At 55.1% G+C, this 21,778-nt stretch overlaps 5 protein-coding genes across 5 annotated transcripts; all 5 read left to right on the forward strand.

Moving 5' to 3' along the window:
• Positions 1-55: 55 nt before the first annotated feature.
• CTRU02_212840 (WD repeat protein) lies at positions 56-1,822 on the forward strand (the record flags this gene model as incomplete). The annotated part of the gene is made up of 1 exon (XM_036721406.1): positions 56-1,822. The coding sequence occupies one exon, from the start codon at positions 56-58 to the stop codon at positions 1,820-1,822; it is 1,767 nt and encodes a 588-aa protein (XP_036586575.1).
• Positions 1,823-3,310: 1,488 nt separating this feature from the next.
• On the forward strand, positions 3,311-7,858 carry CTRU02_212841 (rsc complex subunit; the record flags this gene model as incomplete). Its single annotated transcript, XM_036721407.1, has 3 exons — positions 3,311-3,400; positions 3,495-7,565; positions 7,625-7,858. 3 exons carry the CDS (start codon positions 3,311-3,313, stop codon positions 7,856-7,858), a joined length of 4,395 nt encoding a protein of 1,464 aa, XP_036586576.1.
• Positions 7,859-9,592: 1,734 nt separating this feature from the next.
• CTRU02_212842 (heterokaryon incompatibility protein) lies at positions 9,593-12,406 on the forward strand (the record flags this gene model as incomplete). Its single annotated transcript, XM_036721408.1, has 1 exon — positions 9,593-12,406. The coding sequence occupies one exon, from the start codon at positions 9,593-9,595 to the stop codon at positions 12,404-12,406; it is 2,814 nt and encodes a 937-aa protein (XP_036586577.1).
• Positions 12,407-13,424: 1,018 nt separating this feature from the next.
• On the forward strand, positions 13,425-14,310 carry CTRU02_212843 (phosphoribosylformimino-5-aminoimidazole carboxamide ribotide isomerase; the record flags this gene model as incomplete). Its single annotated transcript, XM_036721409.1, has 2 exons — positions 13,425-13,914; positions 14,021-14,310. 2 exons carry the CDS (start codon positions 13,425-13,427, stop codon positions 14,308-14,310), a joined length of 780 nt encoding a protein of 259 aa, XP_036586578.1.
• Positions 14,311-16,908: 2,598 nt separating this feature from the next.
• On the forward strand, positions 16,909-21,707 carry CTRU02_212844 (GTP binding protein; the record flags this gene model as incomplete). The annotated part of the gene is made up of 5 exons (XM_036721410.1): positions 16,909-16,929; positions 17,008-17,145; positions 17,205-20,403; positions 20,458-21,188; positions 21,243-21,707. 5 exons carry the CDS (start codon positions 16,909-16,911, stop codon positions 21,705-21,707), a joined length of 4,554 nt encoding a protein of 1,517 aa, XP_036586579.1.
• Between the last annotated feature and the right edge of the window lie 71 nt (positions 21,708-21,778).

Genomic DNA, 21,778 nt, shown 5'->3' on the forward strand with positions numbered 1-21,778 from the left:
CCTCTCAAACTTCTCTCCTCTGACACACCTCCTCGTTACCGACACAGCCGTCACAATGAGCGACGACGAAGATTTCGTGGTCGAAGGGCCTGAGCTTGCCGAAGACGACCCCATGCGGGCATTCCTCCCAGCTGCATTTGGCAAAAAATCCAAAGAAGCCAACATTGCCGCCCAGATTGACCGAAGCCGAAGAGTTGCGGAGAAGCCGTCGGCGGGAGGCTCAAAGGAAGGATATGCAGGTCCGCCAACAACTGATCAGAACGAGAAGAAATCCGACTCAGACAATGACAGTGACAGCGACTCCGACTCCGACTCGGACGATTCGGATGATGGCGACGAATACCCCGTCTCCCACGAACTGGTCCTGAAGACCCACGAAAGAGCGGTGACGACGGTTACGCTGGACCCGGCCGGCGGACGACTCGTGTCAGCCTCGCTCGACTGCAAGATTAACCTACACGATTTTGCGTCCATGACACCGAGTACGCTTCGAGCTTTCCGAAGTGTCGACCCATGGGAAACGAAGGCCTCTGCCGCAAGCGCTGAGTCGCACCCAATTCACCACGTCGAGTTCAACCCCCTTTCCGGCAGCGTCTTTCTCTGCGTATCGGCGCATCCGCAAGCGAAGATTATGTCGAGGGACGGCGATATCTTGACCGAATTTGTCAAGGGCGACATGTATCTTCGGGATATGAACAACACCAAGGGTCATATTTCCGAGGTCACGACGGGAACCTGGCATCCTGCCGACAAGAACATTTGCATCACTGCCGGCACTGATAGCACGCTGAGAATCTGGGATATTAACAACAAGCGCAGCCAGAAGGACGTGATTGTTTTCAAATCCAAGGCGGCGGGATCCGCGGGCCGTACACGAATGACAGCGGTTGCGTGGGGCTCACCAGTGCAAGGAGGCAACAACGTGCTCGTCGCCGCAGCTCTGGATGGCTCGTTGGTTATGTACAGCGGCAACAGCCCCTTTTCGCGACCCACCGCCGAGATTCGCGACGCCCATAAGCCGGATACCTGGACTGGAGGCCTTGACATTTCCTCGGACGGCCGGATGGTGGTTACTCGAGGAGGAGACAACACGATCAAGCTGTGGGATACGCGCAAATTCAAAACACCTCTGGTTACGGTGGATCACCCTTCGACGTCGGACCACTTCCCGATGAGCAACATCCGGTACTCGCCAAACTCGACGAGCATTTTGACTGGATCTGCGACGGGCGAACTGCACATCCTGAACCCCGGAAACTTACGCCCCGAACATGTCACGCCTATTACGCCAGGAGCTCCCCTCATCACGGTGAACTGGCACCCCAAGATCAACCAAATCGTCACGGGATCGGCGAATGGCGAGACCCATATCTTGTACAATCCAACAATGTCCACACGAGGCGCCGTCGAAGTTATGTCACGAGCGCCGAAGAAGCGGCATATCGACGACGACCCATCCCGCACAACGGACATGTCGGTAGGAATTTCGGGCGACTCTATCGTCACCCCCGGCAGTGCGATGGCGGGCAGGAGAACGGGAGGAGTGACGGCATCTGGCAAGTCCAAGGACCCGAGACGACCAGCAGTGCTTCAGCAAACACCGTTTATGAGGAACCAACCGGATGAGAAGCACATTGCGGAAAATATTCCCCTCGCCAAGATGCTTCACGAAGATCCTCGAGAGGCGCTGCTGAAATACGCCGACGCTGCGCAAAAGGACCCGATGTTTACTGCTGCTTGGAAGGAAACGCAGCCTGTTACCCAGTACGCCAATTTGAGCGATGAGGAAGAAGGACCAGACAAAAAGAAGGCGAAGAGGTGAGAAACCCGGCGCTAAAGATGTGTGTCGATACCCCGCGGGGAATCCACAGCAGGTGTATGGATTATTGTTTATTACTATTTTCATTTTTTGCCCTCCCTGAAAAGAAAGGAAGGGTCAATTGGTGATGGCTCGGACCAGGGTGACTAGTAGCTCGTCAACAATTTGAGGGGAGGGGCGGGAGGGGGCTAAAACCTGGGGACATTGGAGAGATGTAAATGGCGACCGAGTTATGCGGCCTGCTTTTACAAGAGTCTCTCCACTTGTTCGTCTCTCATATTAGCTTCGCTGGCAATAGCCCTCGAATGGTAATACGCAGCAGGGCGACAGGCAAGCACAGTGACTTGCAGCTGTGTGGACATCCCCGCCACGGCCAACTCATCCGGGAAGGGCCCCAGGGTCCCTTTCTGCATAAGGGGAAAAAAAAAGGAAGAAGGGGGGACGCGACTGGAGAGAAAGGAACAGATGGAATGACGCGCTTCGCTCTAGTCAGATGGGACCTGACCTTCTTTTTTTCCCCCATTCCTTCCTCCTTCTTACCGTCCCTTGCCGGAAGGTATGCGTACCTTACTTGATTACTACGTACCCGTACCATACTTAGTAAGTAGGAAGGGACTGGGAGCAAAACGGCAGCTGCTGCCAAGCGGCGAGGATCTGGCACTCTGACATTATTGGGTGGACGGCACAAGCGTGTTGTGGCCCAGGTAGTTCCCGAAGCCAGCCAGTCGCCATCCAGTGCCTGCCTGTTTTTGCCTGCAGCGGAAGTAAGAAAAGATGGTCCGAGCACCCTCGCTTGTACATAATCAGCTTAGCGTCTCATGCCTCAGGCATCCATATCTTGCTGTGCTGAAAATTACGGGGACCGCGTTTCACAGACCGCACCAACCATCAATGAATCTTGTCGTTGTCCTCACCTCTCCATCTCAACCGGCACCGCGCGCATCGAAAAATCGCCAAACCCCCTCTACAGGCATCGACACCCATCTCGAAAAGTGTTCAGCAACCTTTTCAACGCGATTTCCTCGCGCATCCCGCTCGAGGCAACGCCCCGACGCCGCGCCTTTTACCCCCTAAGTGGCATTTTTCGCCTCACCCGCGATTCCCCCTTCGACCTGTTTTTTTCCCCCCCACGCTTTCGCGGCACCGCATCCCCATTACATTTCGCGGCTGGACTCCATCCTCCATCTCGGTGAACTACTTCCACGCGACCGACGTGTCATCCGTCCGCCAACTGCATCGCGCTTTCTCCCCCGACCCGACGTCGCCGCCCCCCAAGCTTCGATCACCACGACGACGCGACGCATTTCCCGTCACTACCACTGTTAGCATTCTAGTCTCTCATTTCGCGACGAGCCCAGCGCGACCAACCTTCAATACGGCTCCACTTGTGCAACTACACGAGTGCCTTTGCATGATAATGCGCGCGAGATAGCCGTTGTATTTCTAGAGATTCCAGCAGTCGATAGATTTGCAGCGAACACACTGCCCACCATGGCTTCAGTCCAGGCAGCGCCTGCCGTCCAGCTTCCTGGCGCCGGCATGGCGGCCACCACTCCTCAACAGGCTCAAGAGATATTCAATGTAAGACCCCTTCTAGCCATTGTCCTTTGATGGATCTGCATCCCCTTGATGACTTATCTTGCTGTTGTCGATGGATCATGCTAACATCTTCAAGAAATTCAAACAGATGAGAGAGAGTGGCGTCCCGAACACGGATCCCGAATACATCAAGGCAGAGCAGTTTGTCCTGTCATTCCAACAACAAGCCCGTATGCGACAAAAACAACAGCAATTCCTGCAACAGCAGCAACAGATGCACCAGCAACGTCAAATGCAGCAGGCTGGCCCGAACGGCGCTGTCAATGGCGCTCAACAGCTACAGCATCAGCAGCAGCAACATCAACAGCAGCAGCAACAACAGCAACAGCAACAACAGCCGCAACAGCCTCAGTCGACACAACCCCCGTCATCTGCGCTCGGCGCCTCCGCGCTGCCCGCTTCGAGCTCAAATAATGCCGCCGCCGCTGCCTCACCGTCAACAGCTGCTCCGTCCAGTGGCCCGAGCGCTGGTCAATTCAACCCTCAGCAGCTGAGCCTGCTTCGTCAGCAGATTCATGCTTTCAAGTTGCTAACAAAGAATTCCGGTGTGCCCTTGCCCATGCAGCAGGCCATCTTTGCTCAGCGTGAGCGTCGGAAAGCCATCGCTGCTGAGGCTGCCGCCCAGGCCGCTTCATCAACACCAGCGGCGCCTTCTCGCGACTCTGTTCAGCCTGGTCCCAATGGTGCTGATGCCAAGCCTGAAGTTCCTCCCGAGATCCAGGGACCGACGTTCAAGAATGTCAAATCTCCCTACGGTGACCCTACGCTGGTTCGCAAGTCTATCAGCCACTTTGAACATACGCAACGCAAGAACCGCAAGCTCATTCCCGGATTGTTCCCTACCGGAGTTGACTTTGAGCAACTCAGATACGAACGGGAACTGATCATCTTCAACCGTATGAAGGATCGCTATGCTGAGCTGAAAGCCACCCCGGCGAACATTGCTCACTGGGATACCACCAAAGACAACGTCGAAGTCGACGACAGTGCCAAGGTGAAGTCCATTATCGAGATGAAGAGTCTGGGCCTTTACGCCAAGCAACGCGCATTGCGCGATAAGATTGGTCGTTCTATGATGTTCTACGACAACCTTGCCATGACAACCAACCGGTCTGGCTACAGGCGCACGAAGAAGATGACTGTCCGCGAGGCCAGAATCACTGAGAAGCTTGAGAAGCAACAGCGCGACATTCGGGAGAACCGTGAGAAGAAGAGACATACCGACTTCCTGCAGGCCATCACGCAACACAGAAACGAGATCCAGCAGACCGCTTTCAACCAACGCAACAAATCCACCAAGCTTAACAAGCTCATGTTTGCTCAACACTACAACATTGAGAAGGAAGAACAGAAGAGGATTGAGCGTACTGCCAAGCAGCGTCTGCAAGCTCTTAAGGCCAACGATGAAGAGGCGTATCTCAAGCTGCTCGACGAAGCCAAGGATACTCGTATCACTCACCTTCTCAGACAGACCGATGGCTTCTTGCGTCAACTTGCTGCTTCAGTTAAGTCCCAGCAGAGGAAGGCACAAGCAGAGCAATTCGGTGATGAGGACCTCCAAGAAGAGGAAGAGGAGCCGAGCGAGGTGGATAGCGACGATGAGGAGAGCGCACGGAAAATCGACTACTACGCTGTTGCCCATCGCATCAAGGAAGAGGTCACTGAGCAGGCCAATATTCTTGTTGGTGGTACTCTCAAGGAGTACCAGATCAAGGGTCTGCAATGGATGTTGTCACTCTACAACAACAACCTCAACGGTATCCTTGCTGACGAGATGGGTCTCGGCAAGACCATCCAGACAATCAGTTTGGTGACGTACCTCATTGAGCGCAAGAAGCAGGATGGACCCTACCTGGTTATTGTGCCGCTGAGTACGCTGACCAACTGGACTCTGGAGTTCGAGAAGTGGGCACCGTCTGTCACCAAGATCGTCTACAAGGGCCCTCCCTTGGCCAGAAAGCAGCAACAGGACAAGATCCGTCAAGGACGCTTCCAGGTTCTGCTGACCACATACGAGTACATTATCAAGGACCGCCCCATTCTTAGCAAGATCAAGTGGTTCCACATGATCATTGACGAAGGTCATCGTATGAAGAACCAGAACTCCAAGTTGACCTCCACCATCCAGCAGTACTACCACACCCGCTTCCGTCTAATTCTTACGGGTACCCCGCTGCAGAACAACCTTACTGAACTTTGGGCTATGCTCAACTTCACCCTCCCCACCATTTTCAAGTCTGCAAAGACCTTTGACGAATGGTTCAACACGCCTTTCGCCAACACTGGTGGTCAAGACAAGATGGACCTTACGGAAGAAGAGCAGATTCTCGTCATTCGCCGTCTTCACAAGGTGTTGCGTCCGTTCTTGCTTCGTCGTTTGAAGAAGGACGTCGAAAAGGACCTCCCAGACAAGACAGAAAAGGTTATCAAGTGCAAGTTCTCGGCTCTCCAAACCAAGCTCTACAAGCAGATGGTCACCCACAACAAGATTCTTGTCAGCGATGGACAGGGCGGCAAGACGGGTGCTCGTGGCTTGAGCAACATGATTATGCAGCTCCGAAAGCTTTGCAACCATCCGTTTGTGTTTGACGAGGTCGAAAACCTGTTGAACCCCATGAGCGTCAGCAACGACTTGCTGTGGAGAACGGCTGGTAAATTTGAGCTTTTGGACCGGATTCTGCCCAAGTACAAGGCAACCGGCCACCGTGTGCTCATGTTCTTCCAGATGACGGCCATTATGGACATCATGGAAGACTACCTCAGATACCGCAACATGAAGTATCTTCGTCTGGATGGTACGACCAAGTCAGACGAGCGTTCCGATCTTTTGCGCGAGTTCAACGCTCCCAACTCTGAGTACTTTATGTTCCTGCTCTCCACTCGTGCGGGTGGTTTGGGTTTGAACCTGCAGACTGCCGATACCGTCATCATTTACGATTCCGATTGGAACCCCCATCAGGATCTGCAGGCTCAAGATCGTGCGCATCGTATCGGTCAGAAGAACGAAGTGCGAATCTTGCGTCTCATCAGTTCCAACTCGGTCGAAGAGAAGATTCTGGAGAGAGCCAGGTTCAAGCTTGACATGGACGGCAAGGTCATCCAAGCCGGTCGTTTCGACAACAAGTCTACCGAAACGGATCGTGACGCCATGCTGCGCACGCTGCTAGAAACCGCCGACATGGCGGAAACGGGCGAACAGGACGAGATGGATGATGAGGAGCTCAACCTGCTCCTGGCTCGCAGTGACGATGAAGTTACCGTTTTCCAGAAGCTTGATGAAGAGCGGAAGAAGGACCCAATCTACGGCGACGGATCCGGCTCCAAGGGCAAGCCTAGACTGATGGCTGAAGACGAACTTCCGGACATCTACCTCGGCGATGGTATCCCAGTGGAAGAGGAACAGGAGACCAGCTTGGGACGTGGAGCCCGTGAGCGTACCAAGGTTCGCTACGACGATGGCCTCACTGAAGAGCAGTGGCTCATGGCTGTTGATGACGATGACGACTCTCCGGAGGCCGCAGCTGCACGAAAGCAAGCCCGCAAAGACAAGCGAGAGACCAACAAGCTGAAGAAGGTGGCCATCATGAACGCTGCCGAGGCGTCGCCAGTACCCAGCCGTGCTAGCACGGAAGAGGTCGAGACTCCCAAGAAGAGAGGTCGCAAGCCCGGTAGCAAGAACCAGGAGAAGCGCAAGGCAGAGGAGGGCGATGAGGAGCCGCCTGCCAAGAAGCGTCGCGGTCCGCAAGGCAGGCCAAAGGCAGTATCGGTGTCGGCGGGGGCTGAAGCGCCGCGCGTATCGCCTCAGCAGCGGCAAGTGCTGCAGACCAGCCTGCGTGCCTTGTACGACGGCATGATGAACCTCGAAGTCGATGAACCTGAGCCGCCAGAGGAGGACGACGACGAGTCGGTGTCAGGCAAGCGGATCATCATTGGACCCTTCCTGGTGCTGCCTCCCAAGCGCGATTACGCCGACTACTACTTGATCATTCAAAATCCCATCTCGATGAAGCAGATCGAGGTCAAGATCAAGAAGAACCAGTACCACAGCCTCAGCGACATGCGCAAGGATGTCGACTTGATGTTCAACAACTGCCAGACCTACAACGAGGAGGCATCGCTGCTTTACCAGGATGCCCAGGTCCTTCAGGTTAGTAACATTTGTAAAAATCTCGATCAAACGAGTCAGCCACGCTAACACTAGTTTAGAAATTCTTCCATGAAGAGCTCGAGAAGGAGCTCGAGAAGCATCCCGAGTTGCGGGAGCTTGAAGGTGACGGAGGCAAGGAGGGTTCTGTAGCACCAAGCGCGAGCGCTAGCGTGAGCGCAGGAACCCCCCAGCCAACGACGTCTGGCACTCGAATCAAGCTCATCTCTTCGTCTTCCAACGGTGCCAAGGAAGCAAACGGAGGAAGCAACGAAGCTCAGAGCGATGAAGAGTAGTCGAGACGGAGTCACTGGTTTCAATGTTTCAGCGGCCACCGGCAGGTCATGTTTAATGAACTCTGAGAGTGGTTGTTTGTTTCTTTCTCTCTCTCTTTTTTTAATGGGGTTTTGATGCAAGGCAATATCATGGCGTTATGTCCAGGGTTCATCGGGTGCAAAACACCAGCTGGGCTCAACGACTACAATGCCATTTTCAAAGAATGCTGCACATTTACAGGCGTAACGGGTTGGGAGGCTTTTGGAACGTGTAAAGGTTACGGCGGGACGGCACTCGATACAAACAAATACCATGGGCCAAAAATTGGGCCGCAGAGGCAGAGGCAGTCGGAAAGGGGGAGAGGGTGGATGGCGACAAAAGAAAAAAAGAGGGATTATGCCATGGTTCGTTGTGGCAGAAGACCTTTTGTCGCAAGTTTGTTAGACTAGCAAGCAAATGTATTTTAATAGATGTGAGCATGATGTATTGGTTGACCAAAGCTGCATTTTCCAACGATGCCAAGACGTGACAGAGATGATGGCACGGACCGAAGCGTCCCGGATGTCGTGATGTGTGTCTGTATGTGTCTATGTGTCTGTCTGTATGTATGTCAGATAGTCTGTCAGTCGTGAACAACAACCCCCCGTATTGCGATTGACAAGGTGTTCCCGATTCGGCGGTAGTGGTGTTACTATTGGCTTATTAAATCTCCCTGAGAATGGAGTAGGGAAAGGCCCTGTAGGGTTGGGTGTCAATCGTAATTAGTGCAGGGGAGCAAAAAAAAAAAAAAAAAAGAGAGCTAGCTACCTTATTTTGTACAGCCATGTTTTTCCCCTCCCCCTCTGAGGTGGTTTAATTTGGTTAATAGAGGGGGCTGGGGAACGATTTGAGGTTGGATGACAAGCTGGGTGTGGCCGGGGGCGGGAGAGGGTGTGAGTATGTGTGTGTGTGTGTGGCGGAGCGCCGACCTCTCATCTCTCATCCCGCCCTCTTGTCTCTCTCTCTCTCTCACCTCACCTCACACCTCAGCTTGTTGGTCGTCGTCTCACTGGATATAGACCAGAGAAAGTGAGGGGTGGGATGAAGTAGGGTAGCCGCGTGTCGCAGACCAATCTGCCACATTCTTCTTCTCTCTCACTCACTTATTTTTCATGTGTCGCAAAACACATACCTCGCCCAATTCTCATCAAAACCCATCTCATCTTTATCGAAAACAGGTCGCATTCATCGGCGCTACACATTGATGCTATTGCGCCTGTCGATCCGATCCCTCCCCCCGGGGGTTATCCCGCTCTGCCTTTTGGGAGAGGAGTGTTTTAAAAGGGCCACAGCCTTGCTCAGCCACGGGAAACGACGACATTGAAAACAATAACTACGTCGACTTGGCGATCAACGCTCGACGTTTCTATACGTAGTAAGGAGAAGAGAGACCCTTTTTTTACCTGTCCTGCCCGTCCGTCTACGACACGCACGGTTGATTCTTAATCCCCCCAAACGAAGTTTTTGGGGACGTCACGGCGCAGAGGCGCGCCCGCGCCCGCGCGCAAAAAAGCTGTTTCCAAAGGAAAAAAAAGTCCGGCTTGGCCGCTGCGCCGTCACTTTTTTTTTGGTTGCTTAATTTTTTTTTGATATAGTTTTTTGGGGGTTTTTGGCTTTGCAGCCCTGCATATTTCGACACTTTCTGGTTGAAAGTTAGTATATTCTTTCCCTTTTTGCGTTTTTGCGTTTTGCGCTCGTCGCATATCTCGCGTTAGATGGACCACACGTCCCCGTCCGCCCGCGGTAGCGGTCCGGCGGCAAAGGGTCCAGGAGGTGGTGGTGGTGGTGGAGGGGGACCGACGACTTTACCAGACGACGTATCTTCTGCGTCGTCAATGTCGGATGAGGATGATGTCGGAGGGTATATACCGCCGACACCCCCTTCTCAACGACATCCACAGCAACAACAGCAGGCGCCTGTACCACCGCCGGCTCCTACGCCTTTACAGCCGCAACCTAGGTATCGCGGGAGCAGAGAGAGAGACGTCCGTGTTGATAGGCAGCGGGAGCGTGAGCGTGAGCGTGAACGTGATCTGCGTGATCGTGATCTACGTGATCGTGAGCGGGAGAGAGACAGGGACAGGGATAGGGATAGAGATAGGGATAGGGATATCCCGAGGGATCGCGACAGGGATCGTGATAGAGACCGTGACAGAGATCGTGAAAGAGACAGGGACCGGGACAGAGACAGAGATAGGGACAGGGACAGGGAAAAAGACAGGGACAGAGACAGGAACAGAGTCAGAGACAGATCGCGGGATCGCGATAGAGATCGGGACACGTACCGGGAGAAAGACAGGTCCCGCGACAGCGAGCGTGACCGCGACAGAGACAGCCCGCCGTTCAGAGATACAAAACGGCACAGCGTCATCGCGGACCCGAGCTACGTCCGGCGGCAGACGGCGCCGGGCAACGAGAGCCACGTCAACGGCGGGGGCAACAAACGACAAAGCATCACGGAGCGGCTCATGAACACGTGGGCGGCGCGCACGGCGAAGGAACCCGTCGGGTCTACGCTTCCTTCCCGGCGCGCCTCCTCCGCCTCCACCGGTGCCGCTGGCGCCGGCGCCGTCAGCAGCGTCGGTGGCAAGTTCAACCCCATCGCCCGCGTCCGCGAGTGGCTGGACTCCTGCAATGCCGAGCACGGCGACCACTGTTCCGGTCCTCCCGGGGATACGTGGCGGCCGCTGTGGCTCATCGATTCCGTGAACCGGTGTCTCGTGCGGGCGCGCGCGACGGATCGGTACATCGCCCTCAGCTACGTGTACGAACCGCCGCTGCCGAGCACGCGGGGCCCCGTCGAGACGTTGAGGGAGAACCTGGACATGTTGACGGCCAGCATGGACGACGCGGACATGCCGCAGACGATCCTGGACGCCATGTGGCTGTCGAGGAAGCTGGGGATCAAGTACCTCTGGGTCGACCGTTTCTGTATCGTGCAGGACGACGACGTGGAGAGGGAGGAGCACGTCAGGAACATGGCGTACGTGTTCGCCAACGCCTACCTCACTATCGTCGCGGCGTCCGGGGACGCCGAGACAGGGTTGTCGGGTCTCATGCGGAAGACGCCCCCGCCGAGGCCGCCGCCGGGGAGGGGCAGGCACGAGGACATGGTCCTATCGTCGCGGTGGGCGACGCGGGCGTGGACGGTGCAGGAGGGCATGTACTCGCGGCGCAAGCTGTTCGTGTTCGACGAGACGGTGACGTGGGAGTGTCACTGCGAGGTGTGGCAGGGATCGCCCGCAGGCGGCGGTGTCGGCGGCAGGTTCAGCAAGATTCTCAAGGGCGGCGGCGGTGGCGGCAAGAACCAGCAGTGTCTGCACCGGACGTTCCCGGCCAGGACGGGGTTCCTGCACCCCGTGTGGCCGGACATGGACGAGTACGCGCGTATCGCCATGGATTACAGCGCGAGACGGGTCACGCTCATGTCGGACACCACAAGGGCGCTGCGCGGCATCACGAACGTGTTGTCGACGTCGTTTGCCGGCGGTTTCGTGTTCGGCATGCCGGTCTGCTTTTTGGATATCGCGATGCTGTGGCAGCCCAGGGCGATGGTGAGGAGGCGCGTCATGTTGCAGCCCGTCACGGGGATGAACCCGCTGCCGTCGTGGAGCTGGTTAGGCTGGCATTACGATGGGGTTCCCGCGGATATGACGCTGTGGCGCGCGGCGACGGATTATGTCCAGGATGCGCCGCCGTCTGGCGGGGCGAAACGCGGCGGTAGCGGCGGCGGCGGGGATAGACGGTTCAGGAGCCCTTATGCGTTCAGGTTGCGGCCGTTGGTGAACTACGAGCTTACGGACCGCGCGACGTACACGAGGTTGCCGAATGATGGGTTGTCGTTCCGTGACCGGAGGCACAGGAGGACGTTACCTCTGCCTGCGGGATGGTCGCGGAGCGGCGGCGGGTTCAGGTATGCCGGAGACCCGGAGGTCTTGTTTAGGTACCCTGTGCCGGTCGGGGAGATGGGGGGCCTTGATGCGGCGACGGCGCCGTTGGGGGATTACTCGATGACCGCGACGCTGTTGTCGTTTAGTACTACCATTGCGTATCTCGAGGTTGATTTCGCGACGGCGAGGAACGGCGCTCCGCCCGAAGGCAAGGGTGCTGCGGCGGCAGCCGGGATGGGAGTCGGCGGCGGCGGTGCTGGTCCGGGGGCCGGGGCGGTCGGACCGGGGAGGGGATACGGCGTGCCGTTGGCGATCGGCAACATCTGGTCGCGGTCGGGCAAGTGGTGCGGCAACGTGACGGCGCACGACAGCTGGTTGGGCCTGCAGGGGGCGAACCACACGGGGGAGGAGAAGCTGGAGTTTATTGCCATCTCGACGGCCAGTGAGAGGGGCGGCAGCCACGTTTTCGACCCCGAAGCGTTCCGGGACAACATGGACGAGGACGAGATTGTCGACTTTGTGAATGTGTTATGGGTGGAGCGGGTTGGCGGTGTTTGCTACCGGAGAGGTCTGGGACATGTTGTGCAGAAGGTCTGGGATGCTGTTGCGAGAGACCGCGTGGACGTTCTGCTTGGATAGACTTGGATGGGCGTGGGATTGTATGGATAAGCGACGGATCATGTCAGAGGGAAAATGAGCCAGATGTGTTGGTATGAAGTGGATGGGTTAAATCCAGTGGAGGTATTGTCTAGATAGATGTACTTTGTAAGCGTAGATGGCGGCTCATAGTGGGCTATTAACTATTAACTATTATATTTAATACCTCTCTCCTTTGAATCGACGGCAGAATGCTAGCATCTCGCACTTGACTAATCAGAGAATGACTGAGAACATAACCTTTGAGTTATTGTAATGGCTATTGCTTCTTCTTTTGCGGATAGCTTACGTCTAATGACTGTGGGCAAAAACCTGATTGGTGAGAAACAGCAAAAGGTAAAGTGCTATGACCGTGGCAGGGCTCGAACCTGCGACCTTCTCGGGATCAAGTGCACATACTTGTGAACGAGAAATCATAATCCACTAGAACACACAGCCGGTGACGTTGAGTTTAGCCGAAGATTTGGGCTACTAGTATCAATTGAGATGTAGTGGGGTTGAATGTATTCAGTGTGGTTGGGCCTGGCGTGTTTTGAACAATAACAATGGAAAGAACTCTCTGCCTGTGTTGCCTTCCTGATTGACGACAAAGAACTTGGTGGTCAGGTCGTGGGTTGGTAAGGTCGCAAGTTGGTTCAGGCAATGTCACTTTGTAACACAAGGCCACCAGCAGTAGCACATTACACTGCGCCAAACTTGTCCACAATGGACTATCATGAGATATTTCAACTCTAATGTATGCTGTATATCCAAAGCAACTCAATTGGCCCTTTTCTCATTTAATACGACTGAAAACAACACAAGAGGCGCAACTCAAAGATGGCAACGCTCAACCTTTCCCAGACCCATGGTTAGGCCGGTACCGGGGCGACCCCACCATCAAAACTTGAACTAGGAGGGGTTCAGTGGGCGGCGGGCCGTGACGCACTGCAAGAGAGAATCTCCTTCAACAAACCACATACACCACCCAACCCCTCCCCCCAAAAAATTAAAAAAAAAGATGACTCGATTCAGACCGTGTATAGACCTGCACGCCGGGCAGGTCAAGCAAATCGTCGGCGGCACGCTGGACAGCACGACGTCGGAGCTTAAGACCAACTTCGTGTCGACGCACCCTCCTGCCTATTTCGCAAAGCTGTACCGGGACAATGACCTCACCGGGGCCCATGTGATTATGTTGGGGCCCGGCAACACCGAGGCTGCTAGGGAGTCGCTCAAGGCGTGGCCCCGTGGGCTGCAGGTCGGCGGAGGCATCAACGACAAGAACGCAAAGGAGTGGATTGAGGCCGGCGCCGAGAAGGTCATCATCACTTCTTACCTCTTCCCCGACGGTCAATTCAGCCAGGAGAGGCTGGATGCCGTTCTCGAGGCTCTGGGAGGTGACAGGGACAAGCTTGTCATCGACCTCAGCTGTAGGAGGCGCGGGGACGACAGCTGGTTTGTGGCCATGAACAAGTGGCAGACCATCACGGACATGGAAGTTAATCAAGGTTGGTCATGTCGATCATAGAGGTGTATTTGAGAGAGAGCGAGAGAGAAAGAAAAAAAGAGTAAGAGTAAGTGGCTGACAAAAACAACTTGTTCAACCAATTTTAGAGTCCATCAAGAAGCTGGAGCCGTATTGCTCCGAGTTTCTAATTCACGCAGCGGACAACGAGGGTCTGCAAAAGGGCATCGATGAGAAGCTTGTGGAGAGGCTGGCTGAGTGGTGCAGCCTGCCTGTGACCTACGCAGGTGGTGGCAGGAACCTCGAGGACCTGGAGATGGTGAAGAAGCTGAGCAAGGGCAAGGTGGACCTGACGATCGGTAGCGCGCTCGACTGTTTCGGTGGCAACGGTGTCAAGCTTGAGGAGTGCGTGGAGTGGAACAAGAAGCAACAGGCGTAAAGCTGTCGCATTGTAGAGAAGCACATGAGCAGCAGGGTAGCAATGATATAAAACCTTGGAACCCGCCTCAACTCGTTGTTGAGATGACAGGGCGTTACATCTAGTGGGCGGCCGTGCGATTAAGCGGCAGTGGTGGTTTGTTTCAGCCCGGTGTAACCGGCAACGGGGGCGCTGCGCTAAAAAGATTGAAAGAGGGGAAGAGAAAGGGACAGGTGAATGTGAGAGGTGTGAATAAAGAAAAATAATGAAAATTCAATAAAAAAAAAAAGTGTTAGTTTTGGGGGTTACAAACGCACAATGGTCTCCTCTTTACTTTAGTGCCGTGGCGATGCAGTACAGCACGATACGAGGAGATGGGAGGAAACACTATATATTAGTATGGGGCCCCGTTCTGCGAGATATACTTACGTACATATGTACGTACATGTAAATGCACGATCGATGGTGTGCTCCGGACTGGGTGTGTTTATTCTCCTCGTCTCCGATCTCCCCTCTCTCCTTGCTGGGGCTGAGGAGGATGGGAGAGGGAGGGGGATGAAGGATGGAGAGGGGTTGGATGGGAGAGGGAGAGAGGGATTGGATGAGATGGGGGCAGTTGGTGCACCTGGCTCGCGGGAGAGACTGGAGTCGTTGGGACCTGGGCTCTTGACAGGCAGCACAAGGACCACAAGGGAGTCAACTGCGGCGCATATCGGCCTTTGGGAAAATCCATGGCTTTGCGCCGGCGGGGGCGGGGACGATGATGGTGCAGCTTCTAGAAACAAAAAAGTGCGGTCGATCTTTTGGCTTGCTGTATACGCTATACATGTGAAAACCCCAAAATAAATATAAAAAAACAAGCCAAAGCCTGCAGAGTACCAAGTTCCCCAAACAAGATAGTTTCGATGGCGGCCATGTCGATTCCAAACTAAAGAGAAAAAGAAGAAAAAGACTACAGTTTCTGACACCTCCTAATGCAAAACCAAGGAACACACCATGTACTACCTCCTACTACACCCCCCCAAAAGACAGGCAGATGGCTGCAGCTAGCTTGCATAAGATAGGCAACAGACCACACATACTACGTAGTAGATAAGACACGGCAAGACGAAATCCGTCTCTTGGGAAAGAGGGGAAAGACGAGAGATGGTGATACGAATACAGCAACGCGTAATCCGTACCCCCTGGCAACTCAATGCGCTTCTAGTTTATTGTTACCAAGGCAAATAGCATGTAAAGCAACAATGATTCCTACAGATCCATCCAGCCCAGAAGCTAAAGAGCCCACCAGAGAAACAGGCCCCGGCACAATCGATACGATGCGATGGGGAACGGACAGAATAGATAGAGAGGAGAGAGGGAAAAAGCACGACATCCTTTGCCGAGCAGAAGCGAACTGGCAGGGGGGAACACGACAAGGTGGTCATCATGATGACTTGACCGAGCGCAATACCCATGCTCTCAGCTGCTGTTGGCCCGGCGAATCAAGGTGTTTTCAACAACAACACAGGGAAGAAAAAAAACCCAAGTGGTTGTTGTTGATGTTGTTTACTAGCCACCTTGGCCACGGTGCTACTGTGTGCGGTGGTGCTGCATGTGCCTGGTATCCCCTGGCTAAAGGCGGGCAGCCGGGTAGTGCTCTGGCTGCTTGCTTGCTTCTTCCTCCCTGCAGTCACTGTAAGAGTACGATTCCAGCATTTCTAGTGGTCACCCACCGGCATTTGGGGAATAGATTGGCCCATTACTCGCTCGCTAACGATGCTGAACCGCTGTTGAGCGTCACAGGAATAGTGGGCACGTGCAGCAGAACCCCCCCGGGCTATGGGTGGTTGTGATCCACTGGCTGCCAACCAAAAGCCCAAACCCCTCGTCCGAACCTCCCTGTAAGGCCAGTCGGAAGGCGCAAAAAAAACCACACTAAACACAACGTCGTCAGGAGCAACGCCACCGACAAAGAGCTGCCTTCCTTGTTTGTTTACTTCTCCCGTCCCGCGCACCAATCACCGCCTTCCCGCCTCAACCTCAACTGCTCTTGCCGCCTGCCCTTAAACAACACTCGACCACACCGAGTAACAACATTTACGCTCCCTCTTGTTGATTCTCACCACCTTTTCCCGTCGTCAGGAACGCTACCATTATTGTTGCTGCACTTTGGCAGCTTCGCCTTTTGACTTTTTTTTTTGTGTGCGCGTTGCCTGTTGTTTTGCGCCCCTCCATCTCCCCCGACATTTCCATCCCACCCGCCGACCATTTACACATTCCGCAAGCCCACCGCCGAGGCCCTCGCCCACATTCGAGTATGACCAAGACCGGAATCTAAACGGCAATTCATATATCCCCCCTCCCAAAAAGAGAGAGAAAAAGACAGAGAGAGAAAGAGGCAATACGTCAAACATTCATTCTAGTAAACCTACACGCATCACGTTTTTCCACTTTGTCTCTTGTGTGAACCGCTCCGAATTCCCACGACAACCCCCAAGGACCGGAACACACCGCAGCAGAGCCTGCTTAACCACCGAATTTCATTTTTCGAGCATTAAACCGCCAATACCCTCTACTACTGTTGCGGCTGCTTCCGCACCCAAATGCGTTTGCGCCGTCACATAAACATCATCTAAAATGGCATCTTCAGAGGAACCTGTAAGTCGTCTCCGATCGCTGCCCGAAGCCCCCCTCCCCTCCCCCAACGCCCAATCGACTAACACGCCAACGCCTCAGGTGCACCCGTTGCGCATCTCCAAGGGCTCCACGGGCTCTCCTCCTCCCAAGGCATCGAACCCTATCCCTCGTGCCCTTTCAGAGCTGTCTCCTTCAGACCATAGAAGGAACTCTCCCAGCTTTAATCAGCAGTCCAAGGTAAGAAGATCCTGTCTAAGACAGTCTTCAGCCTAGAGTTTCTAACAAAAGTCCTCCAGAAAATGACTCTGAACACCGACTCCTCCCCATTCCAGTCGTCTCCAATGGAGACCACCACCTCTCCTAGGTTGTTCTGGCAGAAGCGCAACCTGGATTCTATCAGTACCGAGAGCAACAGTCTATACGGCGGCAGCCTCGGTTCACCATCTCAGATTCGTCGCACATCTATTGAACGCCTCCAAAAGGCTTCCCGCGTCAAGAACAGCAACATCCTCGCTCTCGAGCAGAAGCAGGAGTACGACCCTACAAAAATACCCCAGATCGAGCGCCCTCTCGCTAAGCACCAGGGGAATGCTTATGGCGGAGCTGGGACGCCCCCGACGGCCATCATCAACGGGCTCCGGTCCTCGGATTCTCTGAGCAGAGGCTTCGGTCACCAACGCAACAACAGCAGCAAATCAAGCATCCCCATCTACAGCCCCGCTACAAGTCCGTCCAAGGCCTCTACCGCCTCAATGCAGGCCAACCCCTCCAGCCCCCCAAAGAGCCCAGGCAAGGAGCCGACCTCTCCCATGAAGTCTTCGCTCTCTAGAAGCAACTTCAAGAACAGCTTCGACCCCGAAACCGGTACCTGGTCGGCTGACACGTCTTTCGACGACCGTGAGCTTCCTTCTGGCAAGTCTCTGCACCGCCACGCAAAGAGCGTCACCTTCGACGCTGCTCCCCCTCAAATCAACGAGTATGAAATGGCCACACCAGACATCTCCTCCATCGGATCCAACTCCCGCGAAGGCAGCTTCGAATCCATGGATGACGAGGACGACGATGACGAGCACTACCACCTGGGTGATCACGACATTGGAGAGGACAGCTTTGATGCTTCCCTCGAAGATACGGACAAGACGCCTGTCGTGGGCCCCGATGACTGGAGACAATCTGCGGAGCGCATGGATGATCCCTTTGAGAGTAGCCCCATGCCCGAGTCCCAGCCTGGCCCACTCGGTAGACCGGAGCATGTCCGATCCGACTCCTCCACTTCGGATCATCGCCCTCTGCCACCTCTTCCCGGCATGGGTGGCTCGCTCACCCGCCGTGACTCTCGATCGTCGCCCGGCCTATCGGCGACTGCCGAGAGAATGCTGGGCGCCCATCGCAGCCTGCCTTCCCCACCGCCGGCTGCTTCGAGCAAATCGGAGATCCAAAGCATTGGCAATGGCAAGATGACTCTCGAGGAGCGCCTGAAGCTTATGATGCTGTCAGACGACCACAAGTCTGCCAGCGAGCAGCAGAGAGAGCGTCGTATGCGACGTGGTGCGCAGCGCGACAGGTTCCAGAGTCCCTCATCTGAGACCGAGACCGCCGAGTCGAGCATGCTCGAGGCTGATGAGGAAGACGATGCCGTTGGTGACATCTCCGCTCTTGAGGATTATGAGCTGCCGGAACGCATCTCCCGCGAGTCAATCCTCCGCCGTGCCAACACCGAGGGAAACACACAGCAGGGTGATTACTTCTCCTCTCCTGTGCCCAGCTCCAGCCCTGAAAGAGGAATCCCTGAGCGTCGCCTCCCTCTGCCTCTTGATCCTGATGTCCCTATTCCTTCAACGGAAGACTCCATTTTGGATGATGATGAAATATCCGATTTAGAAGATGAAGAAGAAGAGGAAGGCAGTGTCATCATCCATCGCGACGAAGACACAGATGCCGAGACTGACTCCATCACGGACTTCTATGCTCGGTCCGATTTGGACGAGAATGAGTCCGACTCCGCGAGCCATTATTCCGATGGACCGGCTCGTGTGCCTGAGGTCACTCAGGTCGACGAGCATATCCTGACGCCCCGCGCTGCCAGCCCCCAACAAGCTGCCTTCCAGTCTTTCGACATGGGCTCCGAGATAAGGCCTCTGGAGCTCAAGTCTGACAAGACAGGGAGCAGTTCACCCACAGAGACTCCCATTGGGTCTCCAACTGAAATTCCTGCCAAGGAACCAACGCCAGAGCCCGCACAGGCTGCTGAGCCTCAGGTGGAGGCGACTCCCGAACCTGAGCCCAAAGAGAAGTTCACAGATTCTCCTGCCGACCTGAAGTCTACTTTGCCTGAGATGAAGGATGGAGGCAAGGATAATGAGTTTTCCAAGGGCCTGCAGTCGTTTATGCTGCCGCCGCCTCCTGAGCCTACCCCACAGGACCTTGAAGACCTTCAGCCTCCACCCAAGATGACCGACCTCCAATCTCAGCTGCGTCCCACCACCCCTATCCAGCAGACCTCCACAACTTTGTACGATGGTTCTGGCTGGGGAGAACCGGAGGATGAATACGACGATGAACCCGGTACTCCCGAGTCCGTCATTCACCGTCCGATTGAGGACTCAGAAGAAGAAGAAGAAGAAGAATCAGAGATGTTCGAGGAGCCCATCCCTGCCATCCCTGAAGAGCCCCTCGAGTCGCCAGCTATCCCTGAGCGCCAGGCAACAATCAAGGCCTCTGGCTCTAAGCTCAAGACCAGGCCGTCCAACACCCCATCCGACATCATTGCCATGAGGGAAGCTCGGCGTCAAGTTAGTCGCGAGGTGCCCGACATCCCTCCTATTCCCGAGCGCCACCGCAACAGACTCTCGAGAGATCTCTCCGGAGCGCCCGACATTGGTGACGAGGAGCTTATGCAGCGTCACCCAAGCTTGAAGAAGCGCAGTCTTACTCTGGATCTTGACTTTGGTCTCAGCCTCGACCAAGACTTTGACCGTGTCATCGAACAACAAAAGGTTGTTTTTTCCCAACAAGTTTGTGAAGCCTCTCATATTGCGAGTGGCAGCGCCGATGGACAAGCGTCCAGGCCGACCACACTCAGTCGCAAAATCATAACAGCAGAAACTGAATCACAGAACGCTAACATTGAATCTCGAACTCAGCGCGGATACCTTATGCGTCAGAATACCAAGCTTGTCACCGCCAGCGACAAGGAGTCAGATGACATGTGGAAGACACGATCGGCCGGCAACTCCCCCATTAAGACGGATCGCCCCCAGTCATGGATCGTCGAGCCCTGGAACGGCAGACCCAGACAGAAGAGCATTCGTCGTCGTGCCAACACTAGCGGGCCAGTGCCACCCCTGCCTGGACAAGAGAGCAACGCGCACACATTGAACCCATTAGCTGAAGAGGACTTGAACCCAGAGCTGGCGACCGAGGAGAGTGGCGAGCGCGGCAGACTCTTCGTCAAGGTGCTGGGCGTCAAGGACCTGGACCTCCCCATCCCCCGAAGTAAGTTGCTTTTCTGCAATGAAACAACCCCAAGAAGATGCTAATGCTTCTCAGATGACCGTACCTGGTTTAGTTTGACGCTTGACAATGGTGTCCACTGTGTGACAACTGCCTGGCTGGAGCTTGCGCGCAACGCTCCCATCGGACAAGAGTTTGAGCTCGTTGTGCCTAATGACCTGGAATTCCAGCTTACTCTCAACGTCAAGCTGGAAAAGCCAATCCCGAAGAAGGTTGTTGTGCAATCTCCCACCAAGGCCCCCAAGCCCAAGACGTCCACCTTTAGCAGGGTGTTTGCGTCGCCCAAGAAGCGCAAGGAGATGGAGTTGCGCGCCCGTGAGGAAGAGGAGAGACTGGCCGCACAGCAACGTGAGGCCCAGGCGAGACAGATGAAGGTCGCTCCCACCGCCTGGGACCTGCTGTCTCCTCTCGCGGCCGAAGACGGCAGCTTCGCTCGCTCCTATGTCTGCCTCAAGGAGCACGAGTCTCGCTGCTACGGTCGTCCTTACGTTGTTGACGTTGCCTGCTTCAATGAGTGGGCAACGGAAGAGGCTGCTTTCGCCTCCAGCGTCAAGAGCAAGCGTGGCAACACGGCTGTTGTTCGCCGCGCTCCGTACAAGATTGGAAAGCTGGAGCTTCAGCTCCTTTTCGTCCCCCGTCCCAAGGGTGCAACTGACGAGGACATGCCCAAGAGCATGAACTCATGCATCCGGGAGATCAAGGCCGCTGAAGAGCGCCTTGCTAAGAACTGGGAGGGTCACTTGAGCCAACAGGGTGGCGATTGCCCGGTACGTACATCCATGTCTTTTTATCCTGAATACTCTTACTGACTTCACTTGCAGTACTGGCGTCGCCGCTACTTCAAGCTCGTTGGCACCAAGCTGACCGCTTACCACGAGGCTACCCGCCAACCTCGTGCCACCATTAACCTGACCAACGCCAAGCGCTTGATTGATGACCGTCGCGCGTTGACCGAGAGGGAGACTACCGGCAAGAACGGCCGACGCCGGAGATCCGCCTTCGCCGAAGAAGAAGAAGGTTACATGTTCGTCGAAGAAGGCTTCCGCATCCGTTTCAACAACGGCGAACTTATTGACTTCTACGCCGACACGGCTGAGGACAAAGAAGGCTGGATGCAAGCACTCACCGATGTCGTTGGCCGCGGGGATGGCGGCGCAGATGACGACGGCAGCGGATCTCGCCACAAGGGCAAATGGTGCGAGCTTGTCCTCAAGCGGGAGGAGGCGCTGCGACGCCGCGCCGAGGGCCGGCGGGTGCACTCGCGGACCAAGAGCACTTTCAACTAAAACGATACCCTTTCCTTTCCTTTTTTTTTTTTTTTTTTCCTTTTCTTATTTCTTATGATTTGGCAACGACT

This window comes from Colletotrichum truncatum (assembly GCF_014235925.2).
Source record: "Colletotrichum truncatum strain CMES1059 chromosome Unknown Contig_0009, whole genome shotgun sequence".
Taxonomy (NCBI): domain Eukaryota; kingdom Fungi; phylum Ascomycota; class Sordariomycetes; order Glomerellales; family Glomerellaceae; genus Colletotrichum; species Colletotrichum truncatum.